This window comes from Desmodus rotundus, chromosome 5 (assembly GCF_022682495.2).
Source record: "Desmodus rotundus isolate HL8 chromosome 5, HLdesRot8A.1, whole genome shotgun sequence".
NCBI lineage: Eukaryota > Metazoa > Chordata > Mammalia > Chiroptera > Phyllostomidae > Desmodus > Desmodus rotundus.
Genome location: NC_071391.1, coordinates 103,615,261 through 103,640,774, shown reverse-complemented (window position 1 = coordinate 103,640,774; position 25,514 = coordinate 103,615,261). Strand labels below are relative to the sequence as shown.

The 25,514-nt window shown below is 42.9% G+C and overlaps 1 protein-coding gene, 1 non-coding gene and 1 pseudogene across 3 annotated transcripts in view; 1 reads left to right on the top strand and 2 right to left on the bottom strand.

Annotated features, from left to right (window-relative positions):
* Nucleotides 1-25,514, bottom strand: part of ACOXL (acyl-CoA oxidase like) — a 270,737-nt gene that overhangs the window by 93,151 nt on the left and 152,072 nt on the right. The window contains 3 exon segments of the mRNA XM_053924460.1: nucleotides 463-542; nucleotides 545-573; nucleotides 8,996-9,105. Of these exon segments, the coding sequence (XP_053780435.1) occupies nucleotides 463-542; nucleotides 545-573; nucleotides 8,996-9,105 (219 nt within the window).
* LOC112319407 (large ribosomal subunit protein uL13 pseudogene) lies at nucleotides 4,395-5,068 on the top strand (annotated as a pseudogene). Its single transcript, XR_011651291.1, has one exon. The product of XR_011651291.1 is annotated as a large ribosomal subunit protein uL13 pseudogene (transcript).
* LOC112304905 (U6 spliceosomal RNA) lies at nucleotides 22,600-22,702 on the bottom strand. Its single transcript, XR_002976339.1, has one exon. It is a non-coding gene; the product is annotated as a U6 spliceosomal RNA (small nuclear RNA).

The following is a 25,514-nucleotide window of genomic DNA, read 5'->3' as shown; positions in this document are numbered from 1 at the left end:
CCTTTATATTTCTACCAATGCTGATGCAAGGTTCTGTATCTTTGCAGAGCGTCATGGATGTTTTAATAGGAAAGAGAGTGTCTCAGGCTAATCAAATGGTTAATTTTTTACACATGCCTGGCACACTTTTCCCCAGAAAACAATGTATCCATTATACATAGAGACAATGACTTTTCAATTCTGTTAAGGGCTAAAAATTACTCCATCTACCAACTCCCACAGCAGCCAAATGATGCTGGCAGGTGGAATTCTAAAAGATGAGCGCAAAAGGGTTACATGGCAGCACCAGTGCCTCCAGGGCAGGCAGGCGGTCATGCAGAGTGGACTGTAGGAAGTCCAGGTGTTTCCAGAAGCTTATAATTACACTGACTCCGCACCTACTACATTCAGCAGACAGTTCACCAGTAAGAATATGCCTTAAACACATGTCAAGAGGACAACTATAACACAATGTATCCTTACCTTATAATGTATTCTGGCCAACAAACTCCGATGAAGAACACTTTTATGAAAATTCACTGCTTTCAACGGAAAGGTGAGTTACCAACTGGGTCCATGTTAAATGCCAGGAAACTGAAGGACAAATACAGTCATTATTATCATTATTATTATTATGGTCATCATTATTATTTTGTTTTCACCAAGAAATACATCTGAAAAAGAATACACAGGGCGTGTGTTTTCAAAGGAACGTTCATCCAGTAAAAAAGTGCTGTCGGCACACACGGCCGCCCCTGCCACATGCTCCTGTCGGTGGTTTTCTGATGAGTGCTTGGCTCTAGTTTGTCCTATGTGGTGGTCCTTGTGGTATAAAGATAATTTGATTTCCTGCTTTTTCCACCACAACTGTATGATAAGTAGCATTCAATATTTTATACAGTTTTTCTTCATTAACAGCTATGTAACTTCCATTAAGTGGGTTTATCTTAACTTACTCAACCATTGTTGGGCTTGTGTTATAATGATGATGAAAAGTGAATAGCTTTAATAAAATATGTGTCACAAAGTATTTGTCGATGAGTACTATTCCTTAAATACAGTATGTATCAGGCACTGTGCTAATTACTGCTGTGGATTACTCGATGATATCAATAATTTTATGATATGGATGCTATAATTATCCAATGTCGAGTTTGAGAAACTGAGGCTCAGCAAAATGTGTTAACCTGGTCAAGTCCACATGGGCAGAACACACCCGAGCTCGGGTTTTGTCTCAGGGGACACTTGGACTTTAGGGGCGAGGCGCAGGAGGGGCAGTGAGAGGGCTGTGGGCAAGCACAGGGCAGGGTATGCCACAAAGAGGGTGACTTTCTTTAGCAGACAGGAATTTCTGTCTTCGCCATTTGGCAAATGAGGAAACTGAGGCACAGAGGAGTTAAGAGGCTTAGGTTCAAACAGGCTCAAAATACCCAGAGCTGTGCCCTGCCACCTAGTCTCATAGAGCCTGTTTAGCACAATGACACTCCGCCTGGAGTCCAGGTGAGGAGACTCAGTGGGTGTCCACAGACTAGCTATTAACTGAAGGGATTCCAGGGCACCAGGAAGTTCGCAGCCCATCTTTCCTCGTGTCTCCATCTTCTCATGTCCAGCTGTTACCATAAAACAGTCGGTTGGAGCACCAAGGAGTCCCCCCACTGGCCAAGATGGCAGCAAAGGGAGGTTCTTACACTGAGCACATGAAAAGCTGGCAAGATAATTGAATAGAAAAGAAAAGCCCTTCCCCTCCTCCTCTAGTACAAGATTGAGGGTAGGACCAGGGAAGGCAGGCACATGTGCCACAGAAATCAAAACGGCACAGGGGAAGGTGCTGGACCAAAGAGGCCTGTCAATCCAGCCTGGGGAAAAAGGCATTGATTGAGATGTGGACCTACCTAAAGTGCACGAAAGTTCGGGTAATTGATTGGTATTTTGAGAAAGTGCCTGGTCCGTACCGCATCTAAGCTAATATAATCCCAGGGGAACAAATAAGCTCTCTCTCTCTTGCTTGTGACCTGCATTCAAATGAGGCACTTGCCCATTCTCTCCAGGGGCCTTAGCAGTCGCGTGGCCCATGGCCTCAAGGAGCCTCTCTGGCTCTCTCTTGCCCACCTGGTGATGCACTGGTCCATGCGTTTGTGCACTCTCTCGCCCTGGAGAACATGACCATGCAGGCCCCACACGCAGGCTCCAGGAGGGAGCCTGGGATGGACAGCAGCTAGGAACAAGCTAAGCTGCCTGGATGAGGGCTAAGACCACTTAGCAGCTGCCTGAGGGCTCCAAAGGACTGTACTTTGAAATAGAGCAGCAACTCTGGACACTGGCTTTTGTCTTGGTCCTGCTAAGGACACAGTTGGACTTTTTAATTCCATGGCAGAAAGAGAAGATGGTTTTTGAGATGGGAGTTTGCCATTCTCCCAGGTTGTGCAGCACCTGAATAAAACCTCTTCCCTTTTGCACCAGCATCCGCCTCACAAGTGTCGCTTTTGTGGCGACACGCAGCCAAACCCGTTTTTGTTCAGTTACACTGTGACTGCCATCCTACTGCTCTGTGAGAGCCTAAGCCCCACACGGCTGAGAACCTGTCACTGCTGCATCACCGGTGCCCAGACAAGTGCCCACATCACAGTGTGGATGACAGACGCTCTTCTTAGTATACATAAAAATTAGAGCAAATAAGCTTTTGGGACTTACATAGATAAACAAGACAGACTGAATCAGTAGGTCTAAATGTGTGGGAGAGAGATGTGTAGTGTTTTGGAGGTTAAAAACCGACACAAAAATAAATGGACTGGAACTTTCTAAATATTTACAATTGGAAAACTGCCTTTGGCGCATCTCAAGTCTGTCCTGGAAAATTTGCTGGGAGTAGAGAGTTGCATGTGTGTGGGAGTCTGTAACACTTTCAGAGTGATGGGGACGAGCCCTGCTCTGCTCCCTGGAAAAGAAATGAGAGGGCAGATGTGCGTGGCCAGTCTGGGAACAAGGTTGCTGAATGGATGGAACTGATTGTGATGGAAACTCTACTGTTCTCTCAACTCCTTATAGGTTGGGAAATTTCAAACTAATGAAGGGAAGGCTATCGGAACTACAAACCGTCCACGCAGGACTAGAAATATTAAAAAGATGCACTGACTTCGTGGAGTGTGCTGGACAAATTGAGACATTAAGACTCTTAAGGGAAACAGTTCTCGGATACTGGCGCTGATAAGATAGACTGCAGTTTGAATGAACAGGAAACTGAGCAGTAGTAAAAAAGGGGGGAAACGGCAGAGTACAGATATCTTAATTTCACTTCATGCCGACATTCATGAAGAGCCCCATACCATCACTTCTGTGCTTCCCACGTTTTCAATCAGCAATGTAAGATATATTTTCTCACGAACATCTTCCTCAGAAAGTAGCCCACTACATTTGGGTTATGGAGCCCAATAACCTGCCTCCAAATAAAAAGTAACAGTTTTAAAAATACACAAAAGGAAAAATCATGTCAGCTCCTCAAAAGTAAAATAAAAGAGACAATACATATATGAGCATAAACCAATGAAGGAGAAAACAGAAGCACAACATAAAACATTAATAAAGGGAAAAGCTGGTTGTTTGAGAAAAAATGAATTAGACAAGCATCTGATGAGATTAAACTATACAACAATACAGAAGAGGGAAGGCATAGGAATAATTTTAGGGATGACAAATGAGACATAACTATGGATTCGTGGAAGTGAAAAATATAATTAGAGAGTAGTGTGAAGGATCTTATACCAGTAAGTGCAAAACTAAATGGATAAATTTCTATGAAATGACCATTTCCTAAAACTGACACAAGAAAGCCTAAGTGGCCCTAACACAACTGAGCAAATTGAGTCAGCAGTTTAAACCCCCAGCCCCAGACAGGTTTCAAGTAACTATCAAATTCTTCCACAGGATAAGAAACTACTCCCTCAATAACTTCATGAGACGGGAAAAACGTGATATAAATCCAAATCAGGGAAGTACAAGAAAGGAAAGACATGCCAATCAATATACAAAAGCCCTAAAGGAAAAAAAATAAATAAAACAAGCCAGGCAAGCCCGGGAAAATATAAAACTGGTACCACAGCATAACACAACTGAGTGTTTCTCAAGCATGCAAGGATAGTTAAATATTAAAAGATTTACAAAGGTTACTTAGCAAATTAACAGACTAAAAAAGAAACATCATAAAATCATTTCAATAGATGCAAACAATTAGTTGCAGTAAATCAATATAAATTCATCATCTAGTAATGATAAAAATACATTAAAGATAAAAATATGTTAAAATTAAAAATAAATGAAGCTTCTTTAAGAACTAAAGTGTGTCCATAAAAAAGTTTAACAAATATTCTTCACAGTGAAATGTTAAACTAATTCTTTTTAAAACCAGTAATAAGCTTTCCCAGGCCACTGCCTAAGACGGCAGAGGGGCAGGTCCTGGTGCTGGACGGCCGAGGCCATCTCCTGGGCCGCCTGGCGGCCATCGTGGCCAAGCAGGCTCTGCTGGGCCGGAAGGTGGTGGTGGTGCGCTGTGAAGGCATCAGCATTTCTGGCAACTTCTACAGAAACAAGCTGAAGTACCTGGCTTTCCTCCGCAAGTGGATGAACACCAACCCATCGCGTGGCGCTCACCACTTTCGAGCCCCTAGCCGCATCCTCTGGCGGACCGTGCGAGGCATGCTGCCCCACAAGACCAAGCGAGGCCAGGCTGCCTTGGACCACCTCAAGGTGTTTGATGGTATCCCACCACCCTATGACAAGAAAAAGCGAATGGTGGTCCCTGCGGCCCTCAAGGTGGTGTGTCTGAAGCCCACACGGAAGTTTTCCTACCTGGGGCGCCCGGCCCATGAGGTCGGCTGGAAGTACCAGGCAGTGACAGCCGCTCTGGAGGAGAAGAGGAAGGAGAAGGCCAAGATCCATTACTGGAAGAAAAAGCAGCTCATGAGGCTACGCAAACAGGCCGAAAAGAACTTGGAGAAGAAAATTGATAGATACACAGAGGTCCTCAAGACCCACGGACTCCTAGTCTGAGCCCAATAAAATTGACTGGTAATTCCTCATGCTTGGCCAGGCCTGCCCTTCCTCCATCACCACCCTAAGATGTGGGGGGCCCCCAGGGGCTGTTGTTCTGGGGCCATGGGCACCCTGGGCCTTAGAAGGCTGGGAACACAGAAGGGGCCTTATTAGTCACTGCTGTTTAAGAAACGCCTTTTAAAAAGCAGACGTGGCTCTAAAAGCTGTGCAGCATAATTTGCCTGTGACGACCTCATCCACAGGAGTTTTGGGAAACCAACCCTTGGAACAGCTAGTTCCCTTTCAGTAGTTACCGATGAGCTGGAAAACTCTTGAACTTCCCACACCATCAGACACCATACCCTGCAGCCCTAGGATGTGAGCGAGCGAGGGGACAGGACGAACTTGGTGTTGGCCAAGAGCACTTAGAGATGCACAGCCGGGGGCTGCCGGCCTCGGAGTCACAGGCATAGCCCTTGCACACTCCTGTACCTTGTGATCACACGTGAATAAATTATTTTTAAAGAAAAAATAAAATAATAAAATAATAAAATAAAACCAGTAATAAGAAAAAGAGCACCTTCTATATGAAAAAGAGCACCTTCTATAACAACTGGAAAGGAAGGAGAAAGAAATCATTATTTGCAGATGGTATGACTGTCTACGGGGAAAAAAAACAAAGAATCTATAGACATAGTTAGGAAATATTTATTTATGCTTGGGTTTACATACAAAATTCAAATGTGTTTAAAATAAACTGGCAACAACAAAAACCCATAATTTAAACATATCCTTTTAAAGTACCTAGTAATAACCCTAGGAAAGGTTGTACTACATATGGAGAATATTATAAAACTCAGGAAGACACGAAATTCAAATCTCTGAGGAAGATCATTTTATAAATATGTCAATCTTATGCAAATCTATAGATTTAACACAATTTCAAAGAAAATTCCAGCAGATTTTTAAAAAAATTATGGCAACATATACCATTTAACCATGTTGAGTGTGCAGTTTGGGGCAGTGAGCACACTGACGTCGCTGTGTCACCTCCGTCGTCTCCAGAGCTCCCATCCTCTCAAACTGAAATCCATCCCGGTCAAGCGCTGACTCCCCATTCCTGCCTCTCCTAGGCCCTGGTAACCACCAGATTCTCTCTCTCTCTCTCTCTTTTTTTTTTAAGATTTTATTTATTTATTTTATTTTAATTAGAGACAGGAGAAGGGAGGGAGAGAGGGAGGGAGAGAAAAATCAATCGGTTTCCTCTTGAGCGCCCCCAGTGCACCCCCAACCGGGACCTGGCCTGCAACCCAGGCATGTGCCCTGACTGGGAGTCAAACTGGCAACTGTGTGGTTTGTGGGACCATGCCCACCCCACTGAGACACACCAGCCAGGGCCCCATCTACTCTCTGTCTCTAGGAATTTGACCACTCTAGATACCTGATATAAGTGCAATCATACAGTATTTGTCCTCTTGTGTCTATCTGCTAGGGGTTTTTTTAAATTACTTTATTGTTGTTCAATTACAGTTGTCTGCATTTTCCCCCAACCACTCTCCCCAACCCCAGCCAAACCCACCTCCTCCCCTTGCTGCCATCCTCCCACACTGGTTTTGTCCATGTGTACCTCATAGTAGTTCCTGAAAACCCTTCCCCTCATGCAGTTATCTCCTCCCCATGCCCCTCTGGCTATTGTTAGATTGTTCTTAATTTCTATGTCTCTGGTTATATTTTGCTTGCTTTTTTCTTTTGTTGATTATGTTCCAGTTAAAGGTGAGATCATATGGTATTTGTCCTTCACCGCCTGGCTTATTTCACTTAGCATAATGTTCTCCAGTTCCATCCATGCTGTTGCAAAGGGTAGGAGCTCCTTCTTTCTCTCTGCTCTGTAGAATTCTGTTGTGTAAATGTACCATAGTTTTTTGATCCATTCATTTACTGATGGGCACTTAGGTTGCTTCCAGCACTTGGCTATTGTAAATTGTGCTGCTGTGAACATTGGGATGCATAGGTTCTTTTGGATTGGTGTTTCAGGGCTCTTAGGGTATAATCCCAGCAGTGGAATTGCTGGTGGTATGCAAGGGGTTTTTTAAGGAACTTGTTTGTCAAATTGATTCCACAACTTATATGAAAGTGCAAAATACCCAGAATAGCCAACATAATTCTGAATTATATTTCAAATATAATAATATACCATATATATTATATAATAAAATACTATTATAAACCTAGTATAATTGTAATAGTGTATTGTTGGGTTAAAGATATGCACACAGACTAGGAACAAAATAGCCCCAAACACTCTCCCACATATGGAATTTAATCAAGTCCAGAGAGGCCATGCAGACACGGGGGAAGGACAGCCAACTCGGGAAATGGTTCTGGAACAATGGACAGTCCATAAGGGAGGAAAAATGAAACAGATCCCTTCCTCAAACCACAGACAAAAATTTCTAAAAGAATCAAGAATCCAATTGAAAGGATAAACCCTCAAACTTTAAAATATATACATTTCATGACCTGAAAGTAGACAAGGCACAGAAAAATGCGACTATAAAAGATAAATTCAATTATAACGTAAGAATTTATGTTAATCAAGACACCATAAAGAAAATATAAGAGAAGCCACAAACTTGGAGAATATAATTATAGCATCTATCAATACAAAAATCAAAGAATCCCTAAAAGTCATAAAGAAAAAGAAAAAAGAAAAATTGAGCAGGCATTTAGCATTAGAAGAAATGCAAATGACAATAAGCATGTGAAAGCATGTTCAACTTTAACAGTAATAAATCAGTGAGAGATCTTTTTCCTATGTTGCACCCACAAAAATTAAGTCCCGTCATGCCAAGTGTTGGTAAGGACATGGTTTCACAGATTAGCTGCTGCTGACAAGGTGTAAATCGCACTATCACGTTAAAAATCAATTTGGCACTGTCTGGTGAGGCTGAACACTGGCATACGCCACAGCGTTGTGACTCCTCGGTAATGCATACTGTTGAGGGTTGTTTTCCAAACAACAGATTGCAAGTCATTAATGAGTTATGGTATCAGTTTAAAGGACTGAGATAAAATTTTTTTAAAAATTTAAAAATATCAGATAGCATTATGAGCAATAAGATGAGCATCGTTTCCTGAAATGTTTGCTTTCCTTGTGTCTGTCCAGTGGGTGCTCGATGGATGTGCGGGTGTCAGTGTGATGTAAAATGTATTTCTTTCTCTCTGTCACAGCAGCTAAATGTGAAAGCCCTGTAGACACTTGCACACATTTCCCCTGAAAACGTGTTCAAGATTTTTCATAAAAAATCTTTATGCAAAATAAGTTTTATGTAAAGTATCAAACACACAGCCCGACTGCCCACTGGTACTGACGTGAGAACGCTAAGTGCAATCTGTGGTGTATACACGTGGTGAAGTGGAATGAGGAAGAGAACAGCTCTTCGGGTACACATAATGGCGTGGCTGAATCTTAGAAACACATGCCGAGTGACAACAGGAAGCCACGGACTACCACATACATTATGCCTTATTTATCAAGTTTAAAGTCAATACTAAAATATCAATAAAGGCAACCAAAAGCATGGATTCTGAAGCCAGACTATTATGTGGGTTCAAATCCTAGCTCTACCACTCATTAGCATGCCACCTTGGGCAACATAGTTAACCTCTGAGCCTCAGTTTCCTCACCTGGGAAATGAAAATAATGGCCTACCTCATGTGGTTTTTATAATTCAAACCTGTAAAGTGCTTGGAACAGTGAACATGCTGAAAGCAGAAGCACAAGTAGAAAGAACAGAAGTAGCATTGTTACAGGTCCCAAGGTGGGGAGTGGGTGCGTGAGTGTTAATCTTATATACTCGTGTATTTTTGTAGATGCGTCAAATATTCAACCTCTCAAACGAGTGAGCTGCGCCATGACAAGGCTCTGTGCTCTCAGGCTCAAGAACAAGCCGCTGAGGGCCCAGGATGGTGACAGCCCGAGTAGTCACACCTGGCTCTGAGCCTGTCACCCAGAGACCGGGCCCCGCTTCGCAGCAGGCTAACAAGTGGTCCTTCTTCATACTGCTTGGTGTACTGAGCCAGCAGTTCCCGCCCCACAACCTGTGCGCAGAGTTTATCATTTGTCAGTCATTTGTCAAGTATGTAAAAAATGCCAGAGTCTTCACATGCTGCAGCAAGATGAATTCTAGTTGCTTCTAGGAAACTCCTTGCAAGGAACCAAATACGAGGGGCCCCCTCTCACCCACAGCAAATGAGTGGTGATCACCGTCCACTCTCAGTCCCTCCCAAAGTGGCCAATGAGCTAACGACGTGCTGCACCCTCTCCTCCTTGAGACACCAGCCTCTGATGCTGATACCAGTACCACTTATGTCAGCTGACACTTCAGATAAAACCAAACGTCGATCTCTGGACCAGACAGATGTTTGGTCTGTTTTCTCTTTTTGCCTCTCATAGTCTACGGCTGATCAGGTCTTGGGAGAAAAGCATTAAAATGTACATGTAAAACCATCTCTGTCAATCTCCTCCCTCATTCGCTTGAAAGTTATAACTGAAAATACGGCATGCCTTTCCAGGTTTGTCAAAGCTGTCCGTGGCTGCGTTGTGGCGGAGCTAGGCCCAACTGATGGCAACAGCTTCTAGACATGTCAGAGAGGCCACCTTGGACCAACCTGCCCGCGAGCCTGCAGCTGACTGCTGCGGTGTGAGTGGGCCCAAGGCAAGGCTGATGAGGAATGGCAATGGGTGACCCAGCCCAAACTACTGACCACAGAATCACGAGCTAACAATCACATGTTGTATTAAGCTACTAAATTTGGGGACGGTTTGTTACACAGCAATAAACCGCTGATTCATTCTCCTACAAAACCAACTCATATATTTCCTTCTTGGTTTCTTTTATTTCATGTTTTGTATAGAGATGCTATAAAATGTATAATGCTTTTGATCATCATAGTATTTTTGGTTCACATTGCTGTTTCAGATTCTCTCTGTTTAATGGCTGTATGATATCTTTTGTTTGGAAAAAATCATAGATAATTAAACTTTCCTATTCAGTTAGATATTTAGGTTGTTTCCAGTTTTATTGTGTCACTAATAACCTTGATGTCGATACACTCGGACAAAGAGCGCTGTCCTCTTTTGGTTGTTACCTAAGAATAAATCCATGAATCAGTTGAAGGAGAGGTTTATTTAAAGGCACTCTGCCTCTACGAGGGATGCCAGGAACTCCTTTAGGCACATGTGCCCGGGGAAGCTTTGCTGGCAGTGGTGGGCAGAGCCGGGTGTGCAACTCATGGGACAGTGTCACATCCAGTGTCCTGTCGAATGCCACGTGGTCAAGCACAGGCAGCGGACTGTCAGCACAGAGCCTCCCTCGGTTACACCAAAGCTCTCAGGTTCTCCCCGCCCCAAGCCTATGGGAGGACGACACTCCCTGTGCCTTTGAAGTCAGACGTGGCCACAGGACTCATTTAGGTCAGTGACATGCAGGCTGATGTGACATTCCTGCTGTAACTGGTCCATAACTTGTCTTCAGTCTATATCAGGGGCTGCCACACTGACTCCATGTACAGGTGTGGCATCGTTAGGGCTTATGATGTTGTTAGGTTTATTATAAATTACTTTCCTTTTGTTTCTTTGAAGTACTGTCTTGAATCCTTGAAATTACGCCTCTAGATAAGTTATATCATTTCAGGATAATGAAGGGGATGTCACAAAATATTTTTATACAAAAGAGGGCATTAGATCCAATAAGTTTAAGAATCACTGTGTTGGGGTCAAAGGACACGAACATTTCTGTGACTGCTGCTATACAGAACAAGCGTGAAAACCCAAGCACTTCCAGTAGAGGACAAATGGGGAGAAACCGATGAACTTTTACTAGAATTTAAATTAAAATGATACAGCAATCCAGTTTCCTTTCACTGACACATCACTAGGATGAACATTCACATTCTTTGTTCTAATTCGTTAACTTTAAGACAGCTATAACTCTAGCTCCCTCTTGTTACAAGAGCAATATCACCCCAAGAATTAAAATTTGCTTTCTCTTTTCCCCGAGACCTTTATTTTCGTTCACCTTTCTTTATCCCATTGATTGCTACCTGATGACACAGAGCACAACAACTTGGCCATTGGTCCCCTCTTTCTACTGCCCTGCAGGTAAGTACTGGGGGGTCAGAGTCTGTCTGTCCATTCGTGCCACCAAACGCTGTGAGCGCTGGGAGCTGAGGAATCCTTCTTGAAGGAATATGATAAGCAAATCCCCTTCCCGTTCAATTATCTCATCCAATCTGTTCAAGTCTTTAATCACTTCCTTCCACTTCGGTCACCACTTCCCCCGTTCCTGTTTCAACGACCAAAATTGGACAAATGAACTCACTCTCACAAGAACTAAAATTAGAATGACATAATCATCCAGTTCAGGTGCTAAACGTAACAGAAAAAAATAGATAATTGGACTCCTGGCTGATATCCCAAAAGCAGATTTTTTTGCTCCTTTTTTCTTTCCTGTTTGCTACTTGCTTTTGACATCTTTCCTCCTTTTCTAGGTCAGGAGACAAGAAACATGATTTTAAAAATGAGTTTATTTTCTGCTGCTGATGCCCCCGTGGTGAGAGATTAAACGATTGAAGCCATCAGCTACCGTGGGGTTTGGGCACTGCAGTTTCCAGATCCAACACTGTATTTGATAAATGACCAAGGCAAGACAAAGATAGATCGGTCACCTTCTCGACTGAGCGTGCGATGAAGATGAGCTTGTTTCGCCTTGTGGATGTGATCCTGGACACACTGTAATGTGTATGAGTGATACACTGTGTGTGTATGTACACACACACAATACACATACTATATACTGACACCAATTATACTGTATACTAATATGCTATATACACAAATGTATGTACATATATACATTTTTAACTTCCTATTTAAAAATAATTATAGACCCATAAAAAGTTTTAAAAAATCAAAAAAGCACAGAGGGGTGGGTTTTTTTGTCTAGTCATCACCCAGATTCTCCCAAAAGTGCTATTTTACATAACAATAGCGACTCTCAAAACCAGGAAATTCAATAAAATTTTTATACACTGAATGTTCTTGTTGTAGTGGAAATCTCATTATTTAAAAACGAACTCAGAAGTAGAGATTTTTTTTTTTGCAATATAAGTAATTACACCCTTAGCTAAGTCTGGGGTTTTGGATACTTATACCAGATTTTCCTGAAATGACATGTGGTGTTCTTGCTTCCTAGGTGATTGTTTTTGTGGCTGAACTGCTCTCCAGTTCTGCGTATGAATGCTCTGTATCTTCCTCTGTGCACTTGATTAATCCCCAGCGACAGAGTCTTGCTGCACCTGTTCACGAGCCCTTTCTCCAGAGAACTCTAGAGACCGAGCAGTTGGAACAGCTACATTCTTCCCTTTTGAAAGAGATCCACCTGCGGGGGAATCCAGCTAATCTGCGGCCGACACTTGGAAACTCTGAGTCTAAGCAGTTGTGCAAAAGAATGACGTCACAAACACTCATTTGTAATGAATATCATATGTGTCGGGTAACACCATTAGTAACACCAATAAAAGTTAGTTTTTAGGTCAAATGGCTTTTCAAGGCATCTCTGAAGCAACTAAAATTTCTACTCATGAAGTATCTCACTGATTTATGCCAGGTTCGGTGAAATTTGGATTAAAAGTCTAAAAAGTAGGATCTAGTGCCAAGGCAGAGACACTTAGAGCGAATTAGAATAAAAAACAGGTGTGTGAGGAAAAGCCGCCCAGACATCAGCCACTCTGCAACAAGGACAAACCAGGCAGCGGGGATGCCTCAGGTTTGTGCCGTGGAGGGTGATGGAGTCACTCAGGTGGCAGTACTGATGGCACTGGGGTCCCAAATCATGTCCTAGCAAGACCGGCTACGAAGTTTGGGGACCAGAGCAAAACAAAAATGTTTGAAAGTTATTAAGGATTTCAAGATGGTGCGAGCAGAGAATTCAACCAATCAGGGTCCTTCTGAGCACGAGGTCCTGTACGACTGTCCAGCTTTCACCCCAGGAAGCTGAGCCTGGCCCCCAGGGTCCCAGAAGGACCACCAGACACAAAGTATCTGCATGTCCTGCATTTTGATTGCACTACATCTGGCCACCTGGTCCCCGAGGGCAGCCCAATGTCACCAAGGGTGTCCGGTTGAAGAAAAGGGCAAGCGGACATTCACCACCAAGCATTCTAACTTTTCACCCCTATCAGATGCTAAACATCACATCAAAATAAGATTTCTCTGAGGAGAACTTTTAAAGATTGCCTGACTGGAAGAAACGAAAGAGAGGGGAAGGGGGAGGGAGGGGAGGAGTGGAGAGCTGAGGAGAAAGAACCACTTTAAAACTAGCACATGAACCAACACGTACAACGCTCTGAGTAATTGCTGGGCCTTACACATAAATCTGAATTTTATTTAGGAGGATGGATGTATCCAAGGCAGTGGTTTAAGTCCAGCAACAGTTCGTGCACCGCTCAGAGGACCAGAGGAGTGGTTAGGTGTTTGTTCCTTTGCTTAGTTAAATCCGGATCAAATTTCACTGTTTTCCCAATGTCTCTTTCCAACAGAAAATAAAATGCATCTTTGTGTCTCCCTTCATTCCACCCACATTTCCGGAGCACCTGTCTATGCAAGGCATCCACTGTCTGCATGGAGTGTAGTGCGGATTGAAAAGGTGACTAAGAAACCTCTGTTCCTTTGGGGCTTCCAGTCTGATAGGAGGCATCAGCACAGGCACAAACACAGCAAGTCAAAATAGACCCCTTTTCTATGGCGGTAAGGGAGGAGAGGTTTCTCTCTCTCTCCCTTCCTCCCCCTCCATATTTCTCACTGATCTGTCCCAAAAGGAATCTCTGCACCACAGGAGGCTGCCATTCCATGCACCTGGCCCACACGGAATCAGGCCTCCTCCTTACACAGACATGGTGGCTCTCACTCTGGGCTGCTGGGACCCAGGCTCACACAACCCCCTACCCAGGCCTTACTCTCCTTCCAAGATTCCACTCAACCTTCCGCTCTGGCACTGGGCACAGCCCTGCTGCTTTCTGCCTCCATCAAGACCTTGCTTCTGGAAACACTGCCTACTGCTCTGTAAGGAAAGCCCCTCACGTGGTCCAGGCTAAACCAGGCCCCTCGCACCACACGAATCCACTACACAGTTACTGAGCATCTATTGTGTGCCCTGCACAACACTAACAACAGGTGAAGGGTGCTGAGTTTTTCACGAAGTGTACAGGTATGCCTCGAAGATTCTGTGGGTTTGGTTCCAGACCACCTCGGTAAAGGGAGTTTTGTGCTAAAGCGAGTTATGTTCTTTTTACTGGGGTTGGGGAGGGCGGGTCACACCTTCGATTTGTAAAAAACACAACATCTGAGAAGTATAATAAGTGAACCACAATAAAACAAGGTGTGCTTGTGCCAATAACTGTGATTAACACTTCGCACCCCTCACTTAACCCTCATGACATCCAGATAGAGTTTGGGTTATCACCCCATTTAGAGATTGGGGAGGGGGGCCTCAGAGAGACAAGGAACTTGCCCAGTGTGTTGCATGCCAGAGTAGGGACCGGACCCCAGCACCTGGAAATCAGACTATCGTGTCGCACAGGCCCCCAAGCTGTATTCCGTGTGCAGGAATGAGGTGGTGAACACAGGGATCAGGGAGCTGGGAATGACACGGAGAAGAGGCACCGGCAGGAATCACACAGCCCTGCACGGTGCAGGTAGCGCTGCGGTGCAGTGCAGAGCGGGGGAGCGAGAGCGGGAGGCCAGGTTTCAGTCAGTCGCTTTGAGGACACTGGCCCTGAGCCCACCCCCCCTGGCCTCAGGGTGTCCTCCCTCCTTTGCAGTGATGGCTCTGACTTTGGCCCCAAATGCTAACATCTGACCCGCCAAGTCCCAGGAATGCACTGGCCTGCAGGAGGTGAGCTGGCCAGGGCAGGAGGGTGCTGCCTCGGAGTGCCAGGCTCAGTGCTCATCCACCCACCCACACGTTCTTTTTTATTTTTTTTGAATTACAACTCAAAAAATTAATTTAATTTAATTTAATTTTAATTTTTTAATTAATTTATTTATTTTTATTCATTTACAATTGTCTGCATTTTCTCCCCATCCCTCCACCCCACCCCAGCCAGTGCCACCTCCCTCCCACACGTTCTTTGACCTCTCCCAGCCCCTTCCCATTTAAACAAAATCATGTGCTCCCCTCCTCCCGAAAAACCAGAATTTCTGTGACATCTGAAGCCATGTCCCCTTGGGCAAAAGTGAGTGGGAGGTAGGCAGCCTCTGAAGAGGGCAGGGGCCTGTGTTTGCCTCAGTCCTCGCCTCACCGTGCCCCAAGATTGCAGGGGCCTGCTGCCCTTATCTGGTCTCTGCCAGGCCCTGAAGCCCACTGATATGGACACCTCTGGTCCAGGGATCCCATGCAGCTGGTGTCAGACCCTAGGAGTGAGGTCCTGACCCTCATCTCCACCCTCCCCCTGCTTCCCACTTTGATGGATAAGTCATCTGTGACTGGCCCAACTCACCCTCCTACCCTATGGGTGGCTGGCTGCCTGGCTGCTTCTAGCTGCCACACCCTACACTCCACGCTGACTTTTCTTTCTGGCCCACACCTTCTCTCTCTAGAGGTGGACAATGCCTCGTTCTCACCCCCAGCTCACGTGCAGCTAGGACACCAGCAGAGAGTACAGTTCTGACCCTTGGGACCTGGAGGAATCCGGCTGAGACTCAGGGGAAGGGTTTCCTGTAAGGTGCTGATGAGATACTCAGGGACCGCGCTGATGTTGTGGAGTTGAATATGGGAAAGAGGCTGGGACTGAGAGGGCAGACAGCCCCTGAGCCAGGCATAGGGGACGATGCGTACTCTTACGGTTTAGACCACACTTCTTGTGATTCTGCAGCCACTGTGCTTGTCCTGGGTGGTAACCCCACCAGCAACTCAGTCCAAGCTGAACTCCCCGAAGCATGTTCATCCACTTTCTGAAACACAGGGCCTCTGCTGCTGGTGGCCCGGGTTTCCCTCCCCTACCCGCTACCTCTCCTTATTCCAGAAGTTTCCATGCCATTCCTGAAGCTCAAGTCCTAACAACAATAACAGCAAAATACCCAGTGCCATTGGAATAGATAGGATTGTACAAAATAAAGGACAATGGGCAGAATGTTAAAAAATGGAAATCATATAAAGTTTTCTATAGCAGGGGTCCCCAACCTCTGGGCCATGGAACGGTACCAGTCCAGGCCTGTCAGGAGCCAGCCGAACAGCAGGAGGCAAGGTTGAATGTAGTTCGCTTCAGTCATCCCCCCTACCCACGGTCTGTGGAAAAATTGTCTTCCATGAAACCAGTCCCTGGTGCCAAAAAGGTTGGGGACCGCTGTTCTATAACTACTTACTACTGTACAAACCCCTTCAAAGAGAAAAAAAATTCTCCTTAACCCCCAATGTTGACTTAAGTTGTTTCAAATTATAATGTTACTTAAACATGTGCAAACATAAAACTAGATATAAACATCATATGTTTATAGCTCTTGTTCAACTATAAACTGTGAAATCGAGTACAAGCAAAGCTACAAAACCAAGAGAGTCAAACCAATGGCCCTAATAACATGTGGCAGACGTGGTTCCTTTGTGGGCTCTGCCCAGGCCTCTGAGGGCTGGGGGAGGGGCTCTTCTCCTCTGGTCTCTGAAACCCTCCCTCCAGCCGCACACCCTACCATCCCTTGGCCTTCACCTGGCACAGAGACATAAATTTATTCGTAGAAAACCTGTATCTCTTCTTTCCTGGCGGGTTCCTGGTGACCAAGGGGGTATTATCTGGGGGTATTAGATGTAAGCCCCAGGGCTCATATACAACAGACACCAGAGCAGGAAGCACACAGCAGTCTCGGGTTGTGTGGTTGGTATCCAGATAGCCTGCACAACTCACTCAGACCATGCCTCTTTAGTTTATCATCAACATTAAAACAACGCATTCCTGTAAAGAACTCTAGATTCCAATTTGGAAAACAGTGCCCAAATCCATCTTGCTGTACAGGAGCTGCCATCATCAGGGGTGGTTCTGGGTGTAAATCCCCATCTGTTGGTCTTGGAGGCAGATCCCTGAAACCTTCTGCTCCTAGCTCTGCTGGGTCAGGCAGTCCTCAGCCTGCTGGCCCTGCTCTCTCTCAGGAGAGGGGAACACTGATCTTTCCCATAAGGGGAGCCATCATCCACACCTATCACCCCTTACCGCTGCTCCTCCACCCCTCCCTTGGCCATCGGATCTCAGGCTCCTCAGCACTGACGCACCATGGTGCTGCAACAGAATTCACCTAACCTCCCTCTGATTTCAGGGCAACCTACACCTTTCCCTCACAGGCCTTTTGACATCTCCATGTGCTGATCACTGGGGCTCACCTACAGCTGGGAGGTTAGGGTCCCAGTGAAAACATTCCCTCAGGCTTACTGCGTGGCTCCCTTCAGGATAAGAGAGAGTCCAGGTTCTCCCACTGAGGTCCAATCCTCACCCTCCACCACACCTCATTCTAGCACCTGAGTCCTGCTTATCTGGGAGAAGAATTTGGGATTTTCCCCAGTAATGTGTGTGTGTGTGTGGGAAACACCAGGAATAGAAAGTGAGGTGTAGGAGGGTCTGGGGGTCTTCTTCCTTTCTTTGTTATCACTTATTCATTCTCTTCCTTCCCTCAGCTTTTACATTTATTTTTTAAATTATTATTATTATTATATTATGGTTGTCCCAATATTTTCCCCTTTGCCCTCCTCTGCCTAGCCCTTCCCCCACTCCCACACTCAATTCCCACACTGTTCTCTGTGTCCATGGGTCATTCACACATGTTTTTTGACTGGTCACTTTCCTTCTTTCCAGCCTTACCTCTCTACCCCCTGGCAGCTAGCTGTCAGTCTGTTCCATGTTTCCATGTCTCTGGTTCTATTTTGCTAGTTACTTTATTTTTTTCATAAGATTCCTCTTATAAGTGAGATCATATGGTATTTGTCTTTCACTGACTGGCTTATTTCACTTAGCACATAATGGTCTCCAGTTCCAAACATGCTATAGCAAAAGGTAGGAATTCCTTCTTACTTTCTGCTTTGTAGTATTCCATTTGTAAATGCACCACAGTTTTTTGATCCACTCATCTATTGTTGGCCACTTAGGCTGTTTCCAGCACTTGGCTACAGTAAATAACGCTGCTGTGAACATTGGAGTGCATAGGTTCTTTTGCATTGGTATTTTGGGATGCTTAGGACATATTCCCAGCAGTGGAATGGCTGGGTCCAAAAGGCAGTTCCATTTTTAATTTTTTGAGGAAATTCCATACTGTTTTCCCCAGTGGCTGCACCAGTCTGCATTCCCAATAACAGTGCACACTATTGTGTTCCCTTTTCTCCACATCCTTGCCAGCACTTGTGTATTGATTGATTAATGATGGCCATTCAGAAAGGTGTGAGGTGAAACCTCATTGTGGTTTTAATTTGCATCTCTCTGATGGATAGTGATATTGAGCACTTTTTTACCATGTCTATGGGCCAATGTATGTCCTCTTTGGAGAAATGTCTATTCACATCCTTTGCCCATTTTTTAATCGGATTGTTTGTCTTTCTGGAGTTGAGACACATTAGTTTTTTTATACATTTTGAAGATTAAACACTTGCCTGATGTATCATTGACAAATATGTTCTCCCATACAGTTGATTTCCTTTTCATTTTGATCATGGTTTCTTCAGCTGTGCAGAAGCTTTTTAATTGGATGTAGTCCTGTTTATTTTTTCCTTTATTACACTTGCCCTAGGTGATATATCAGCAAAAATATTGCTATGCGGGGTATCTGAAATTTTACCTCTATGTTCTCCTCTAGGACTTTTTTGGTATCACGACTTATATTTAAGTCTTTTATCCATCTTGAGTTTATTCTGGTGTATGGTGTAGGTTTGTGGTGTAGTGTCATCTCTTTGCATGTAGCCGTCCAGTTCTCCCAACACTATTTATTGAAGAGGATATTTTTACTCTGTTTTATGCTTGTTCCCATTTTGTCAAATATTAATTGACCACAGAAACATGGGTTTATTTCTAGGCTCTGTATTCTGTCTCACTGATCTATGTGTCTGTTCTTATGCCAGCACCAGACTGTTTTGATTACAGTGGCCTTGTAGTATAGCTTGATATCAGGTATTGTTATCCCTCCAACTTCATTCTTCCTCCTCAAGATTGCTGAGGTTATTCATGGTCTTTTTTTGTTCCATGTACATTTTCGAAATATTTGTTCTGGATCAGTGAAATGTACCACTGGTATTTTAATATGAATTGCGTTGAATCTATAGATTGCTTTGGGTAGTATGGACATTTTAATGATGTCAATTCTTTCAAACTATGAACATGGTATATGCTTCCATTTATTTTTATCTTCCTCAATTTCTTTCTTTAGAATTCTATAGTTTACTGAGTACAGGTCTTTTACCTCCTTGGTAAAATTTATTACAAGGTACTTTATTTTTATTGCTGCTATAGTAAATGGGATTTTTTCCTAGTTACTCTTTCTTTTTATTTTTTTAGTTGCTCTTTCTTTTTTTTTTCTGAACTTCATAGAACTAGACACCATTTTTAAAATAATTATTTTATTGTTGTTCAATTACAGTTGTCTGCATTTTCCCCCAACCCCAGCCAAACCCACCTCCCCCACTTGCTTCCATCCTTCCCCCGCCCCCCCCCCCCCGGTTTTGTCCATGTGTACCTCATAGTAGTTCCTGAAAACCCTTCCCCTCATTATCCTCTCCCCCCTCCCCTCTGGCTATTGTTAGATTGTTCTTAATTTCTATGTCTCTGGTTATATTTTGCTTGTTTTTTTCTTTTGTTGATTATGTTCCAGTTAAAGGTGAGATCATATGGTATTTGTCCCTCACCACCTGGCTTATTTCACTTAGCATAATGTTCTCCAGTTCCATCCATGCTGTTGCAAAGGGTAGGAGCTCCTTCTTTCTCTGTTCTGTAGTGTAAATGTACCATAGTTTTTTGATCCACTCATTTACTGATGGGCACTTAGGTTGCTTCCAGCACTTGGCTGTTGTAAATTGTGCTGCTATGAACATTGAGGTGCATAGGTTCTTTTGGATTGGTGTTTCAGGGTTCTTGGGATATAATCCCAGCAGTGGTATTGCTGGGTGAAAAGGCAATTCCATTTTTAGTTTCCTGAGGAAATTCCATACTATTTTCCACAGTGGCTATACCAGTCTGCATTCCCACCAACAGTGCAGTAGGGTTCCTTTTTCTCCATCCTAGTTGCTCTTTCTGATAGTTCATTATTAGTGTATAAAAATGCCATAGATTTCTGAATATTGACTTTGTAACCTGCTATTTTGCTAAATTCACTTATTAGGTTGAGTAGTTTTTTGGTGGAGACTATAGGGTTTTCTATGTATACTACCATGTCATCTGCAAACAATGAGAGTTTTGCTTCCTCCTTTCCAATTTGGATGCCTTTTATTTCATTTTCTTGTCTGATCACTGTGGCTAGAACTTCCAATACTATGTTGAATAAGAGTAGTAAAAGTGGACACCCTTGTCTTGTTCCTGATCTTAAGGGGAAAGCTTTTAGTTTTTGCCCATTGAGTATGATGTTGGCAGTAGGTTTCTTGTATATGACCTGTATTATGTTAAGATATGCTCCCTCTATTCTCACTTTGCTGAGTGCTTTTAACATAAGTGGGTGCTAGAGTTTATCAAATGATTTTTCAGCATTTATTGATATGATCATGTGATTTTTGTCTTTCATTTTGTTCCTGTGGTGTATTACATTTAGTGATTTGCAAATATTGTACCGTCCTTGCATACCTGGGATGAATCTTACTTGATCATGGTATATGATCTTTTTAATGTATTGCCAGATCTGGATTGCCAATATTTTGTTGAGGATGTTAGCATCTATGTTCATCAGAGAGAATGGCCTATGGTTTTCTTTCTTTGTTGTGTCTTTACCTGGTTTTGGAATTTAATACTAGCCTTGTAAAAACAGTTTGGGGGTCTTCCCTCTTCTTGATTTTTCTGGAATAGTTTAAGAAGGATAGGAGTTAGTTCTTCTTTGAATGTTTGGTAAAATTCACCAGTGAAGCCATCCAGTCCAGGGCTTTTGTGTGCCAGGAGTTTTTGATTATTGCTTCATTTTCTCTAGTTCTTATCGGTCTATTCAGGCTATCTGCTTCTTCTTTGCTGCTTCTTTGGAAGATTGCATATTTATATAAATTTATCAATTTCTCCTAGGTTGTCCAATTTCTTGGCATATTTGTTTGTAGTAATTCCTTACAATCTTTTGTATTTCTGTGGTATCAGTTGTAATCTCTTCTCTTTCATTTCTGATTTTATTTATTTGGGTCCTCTCTTTTTTTCTTGATGAGTCTGGTTAAATGTTTGTCAATTTTGTTTTTTTCAAAGAACCAGCTCCTGGATTCATTGATTCTTTGAACTTGTTGTCTCTATGTCATTTAATTCTGCTCTTATCTTGATTATTTCCTTCGTTCTGCTCACTCTGGCCTTTGTTTGTTGTTGTTTCTCTAGTTCTTCTAGGTGTAGCGTTAAGTTGTTTATCTGAGATTTTTCTATTTTCTTTAGGCAGGCCTGTATTGCTATGAACTTCCCCTCTCAGGACTGCCTTTGCTGTCCCATAGGTTTTGGGTTGGTGTGTGTTAATTTTCCTTTGTTCCCAGATACTTTTTGATTCATTCCTTAATCTCATGGTTAACCTATTCATTATTTAATAACATGTTATTCAGTCTCCATGTATTTGAATGTTTTTGAGTTTTTTCCTTGAGGTAGGTTTCTAGTGTCAAGCCACTGTGATCTGAGAAGATGCTTGATATGATTTTAGTTTTCTTGAATTTGTTGAGGTTTGTTTTGTGTCCTATCATGTGGTCTATCTTTAAAAAAGATCCATGTGCATTTGAAAAGAATGTATATTTTGCTTCTTTGGGGTGAAATGCTCTGTAAATATCCATTAAGTCCATTTCATCTAGAGTATCATTCAATGCCACAATATCCTGTTGATCCTTTGTTTGGAACATCTATCCATTGTTGACAATGGGGTGTTCAAATCCCCTAAGATGAGTGTGTTGCTGCTGATCTCTTTCTTAAAGCCCTCCAAGATTTTCCCTATGTATTCAGCTGCTCTGATGTTGGATGCATATATGTTTACAAGGGTTATATCCTCTTGTTGGACCACTGCCTTAAGTATTACAAAGTGTCCTCCTTTGTCTCTGTGTTATGGCCTTTGTTTTGAAGTCTATTTTGTCTGCTGTAAGTATTGCTACCCCAACTTTTTTTCATGTCCGTTTGTTTGTAATAGTTTTCCTATCCCTTCACTTTCAGCCCGTGTAGATCTTTTATTCTGAGGTGGGGAATTTGTAGGCAGCATATATGTGGGTCATGTTTTCTTATCTGTCAGCCACCCTATGCCTTTTGAGTGGAGTGCTTAATCCATTTACGTTTAAGGTTATTACTGATAGGTAGTTATTCATTGCCATTTTTTCCTTTGTACCTCTATTCCTCTCTTTCTCTTTATCTTCTTAAAGAAGTCCCAGAAATATTTAACACTTCCTGAATTTGCGTGTCATCCTTGTGCAGGGCCATGCTAATCTCTGTATTGTTCCAATTTTAGTATATGTGCTACCAAAGCAAACACTCAGCTTTTACATTAGAGACTATTTCTTAATGGTTTTAAATACACTTAAATTTTAAAACTCAAGCCACATTAAATGGTCTTAAGTAAAAAGTGAAAGTTTCCTACCCAAAACCATCTAGGACCTCACTCCAGGAATAACCATTCTTAAGCAGTTTTTGTTCTGCTGGAAGGCGAAGTGTCTAGTATCAAACAGACTCCCATGTCCTGTTCCAGTTTGCTTCATATTTAGACCATGCTTTTCTTAAGTGGTTTTGTTTTTCCTGGAGTCTTAATGGACTTTCCCCCCTTTGTTTCAAGAAGAAACATATGACTTTTCCATCACGTCACTAAGATCTTCCTGCTTCTTAATTGTCCCATTTTGAACTAAAATCACTCCCTTCTTGAAGTCCTTCTTTTTATTCTTCTGACTTCCTGTTCCAATTTGGACTAATCGTGTCCTGGGCTCACCGCACCACTGTATCCAGTTATTTCTTTGAACATACTCCTCTTGGGCTAGGTCCAGAAAGCATGCATGTCTTCTAACTCTTAATTCCTTTCATGCTTCCCTGCAGTTCATCTACAAGTAATGCTTTTTACGAAGTGCATAGCATGTAAATTTATTGAGCAGTTGAAGACCTGTAAGTCTTTATTTCACATATTTAATCAATAATTTGGCCAGCTATAAAATTTTACATTCAAGATAACTTTCTTCTGAATTCTAAAGGCATTGTTCCATTCTTTTCTAGACCCTTGCCATTCAAAGTGTGGTTCACAAACAGCAGCCTCCCTGAACCTGAATGTGAACAAGGTGCCCAAGGACGTATGAGTGAGTTACAGTTGAGAAGCGCTGTGCCAGCCTTCATCGCAGCTGCTCAGAGGGCTGAGGTCAGTCAGACCCTCTCTTCTCAGTCCAAAGTCTGGGGAATGTCTGTTTGCCCTTACTTGGTGATCTTTTAGGCTCTGACCTTTTCCAGTGGCTCCTGTCAATTCCAGAGTTGTTCCTTTCTTCAGACCCTGGAAATGTTCTTTTATTTCTCTGCTTTTGTCTGCATCTCTGCAGTATCTGTTCCCCCTTCCTAGGTTGACCCTGTCTCCTAGCCTTTTCATTTTATTTCTCTTCACTTGGTTTTTCTGATCTTCATTCTGAGAAGTTTCCTCAAATGTGTCTGTTAGCCCTTATATTGGATTTTTAAAATTCTGTGAACATTTAATTTACTACAGTACTGTTCTCTGTACTGTGGTTACTATGACTTAATGAACTATGGTTCTCTGAATGCTCATTTTTCATAGCAGGCTATTCCTGTTTAATGAATAAAATATCTCACATCTCTAGGGACACTAATTAGTTTTAGTTTCTCAGTTTTGTTTCCTCCAGCACCAGTAGTTCTGTTTGTTCATCTTTCTCCTTTTTTTTCCATGTTGTTGATTTTCATTAAGTGTCTGATCATCCTCATTAAATATTATAGAACCATTATTCATTTGCTTAAGTATGATGATGGTATTGTACTTATGTAAGAAAATGTCCTTATTTTTAGACAATGAATGTTGCAGTTTTTAGGGGTGATGTGTCTGACATCCACAATTTACTTTAAATGGTTACACACACTCAGAGAGAGAAAGAGATAGAGAGAGAATAAGGAACATTTCGATATAGTGAAGTATAAGGCGGGACCCCCCCAAAACAGAATTCTTTAATAAAAAATTGTATATTTGTTCTTACATGTTTAAACTTCAGTCACCTTCAAAGTACTCTCCATCTGATGTAATATACAAAATGTTTTCCATTGCTCAGAACAGCTTTTGAACTTGTCGATTTTGAAGCCTTTTAGTGCTTCTGCCGTTTTTGTTTCACCTCTTCCACATCAGCAAAATGTTTCCCTTTGAGGACTTTTTCCATCCAGGGGAACAACAACAACAAAAAATGTTGCTTGGGGTGAGATCGGGTGAATAGGGAGGGTGGGGCACAGGGGGTCTTGCTGGTTTCAGTCAAAATCTGCTGAGCACTCAGTGGGGGTCGGCAGGTGTGCTCGTAAATCACCCGTCATGAAATGGGCAAATGTGTTGAAAGACTTCAAAAAAAAAATTCACTGAAGCAAAATGCAGCCTCTCACAACAATACCAGCTGATACACTGTTACAGATGGGTTGCTAGAACACTCACCCAGTGGGGGAAGCCTGCACTACAAGGGTCCCACCCTCCAGAAGATAGTTCTGGTGTTTGGGAGGGTCCCCCTTGTACTAACACTTAGAAGTGGAGAATATTCTCATGTGTTATTGTACTAGACTTTCCATTTTCTTCTGAAATTTCTGTTTGAAAATTTCATAGTAAAAGTTGGAAATAAAAAGGAACAAAACAAAAATCTCCAAATATCCTGGGGAAAATATGTCTGGGGCCTGAAATCCCTAAGGGATCAGCTTTCTTGTAGAAACCAGATATCTACATGGTCTTTAAGCAACTGAGGCTATAGGTCATTGCATTTGTGCTTACTCGCGGTGCTTGCAGAGTGATGAACAATGTACGCACAATGTCTGACTGATATTCTTCAGGAAATCTGCCCAAGTGGATTGGAAAGGCTCCTGTCCTAGTGAATCTCTATGAAGCAAAAGAAAGTGAAAATGGGATTTCATGGATGTGGGTAGTAATTGGATTTGGGGGAGGATATGATTAAATTTCACCAAGGGCCTCCAACCCCTGCCCTAGGAAAATAATGAAAGGGTCAGAAGACCTCCCATCTTGCTGAAAGGGAACTATGTGAAGCCTGCAGAGACTCTAAAGCACGTGCCTGCTCTGTCCACAACTCTTCAGCCACAGAACGGCGCAGACAGCACCTTCA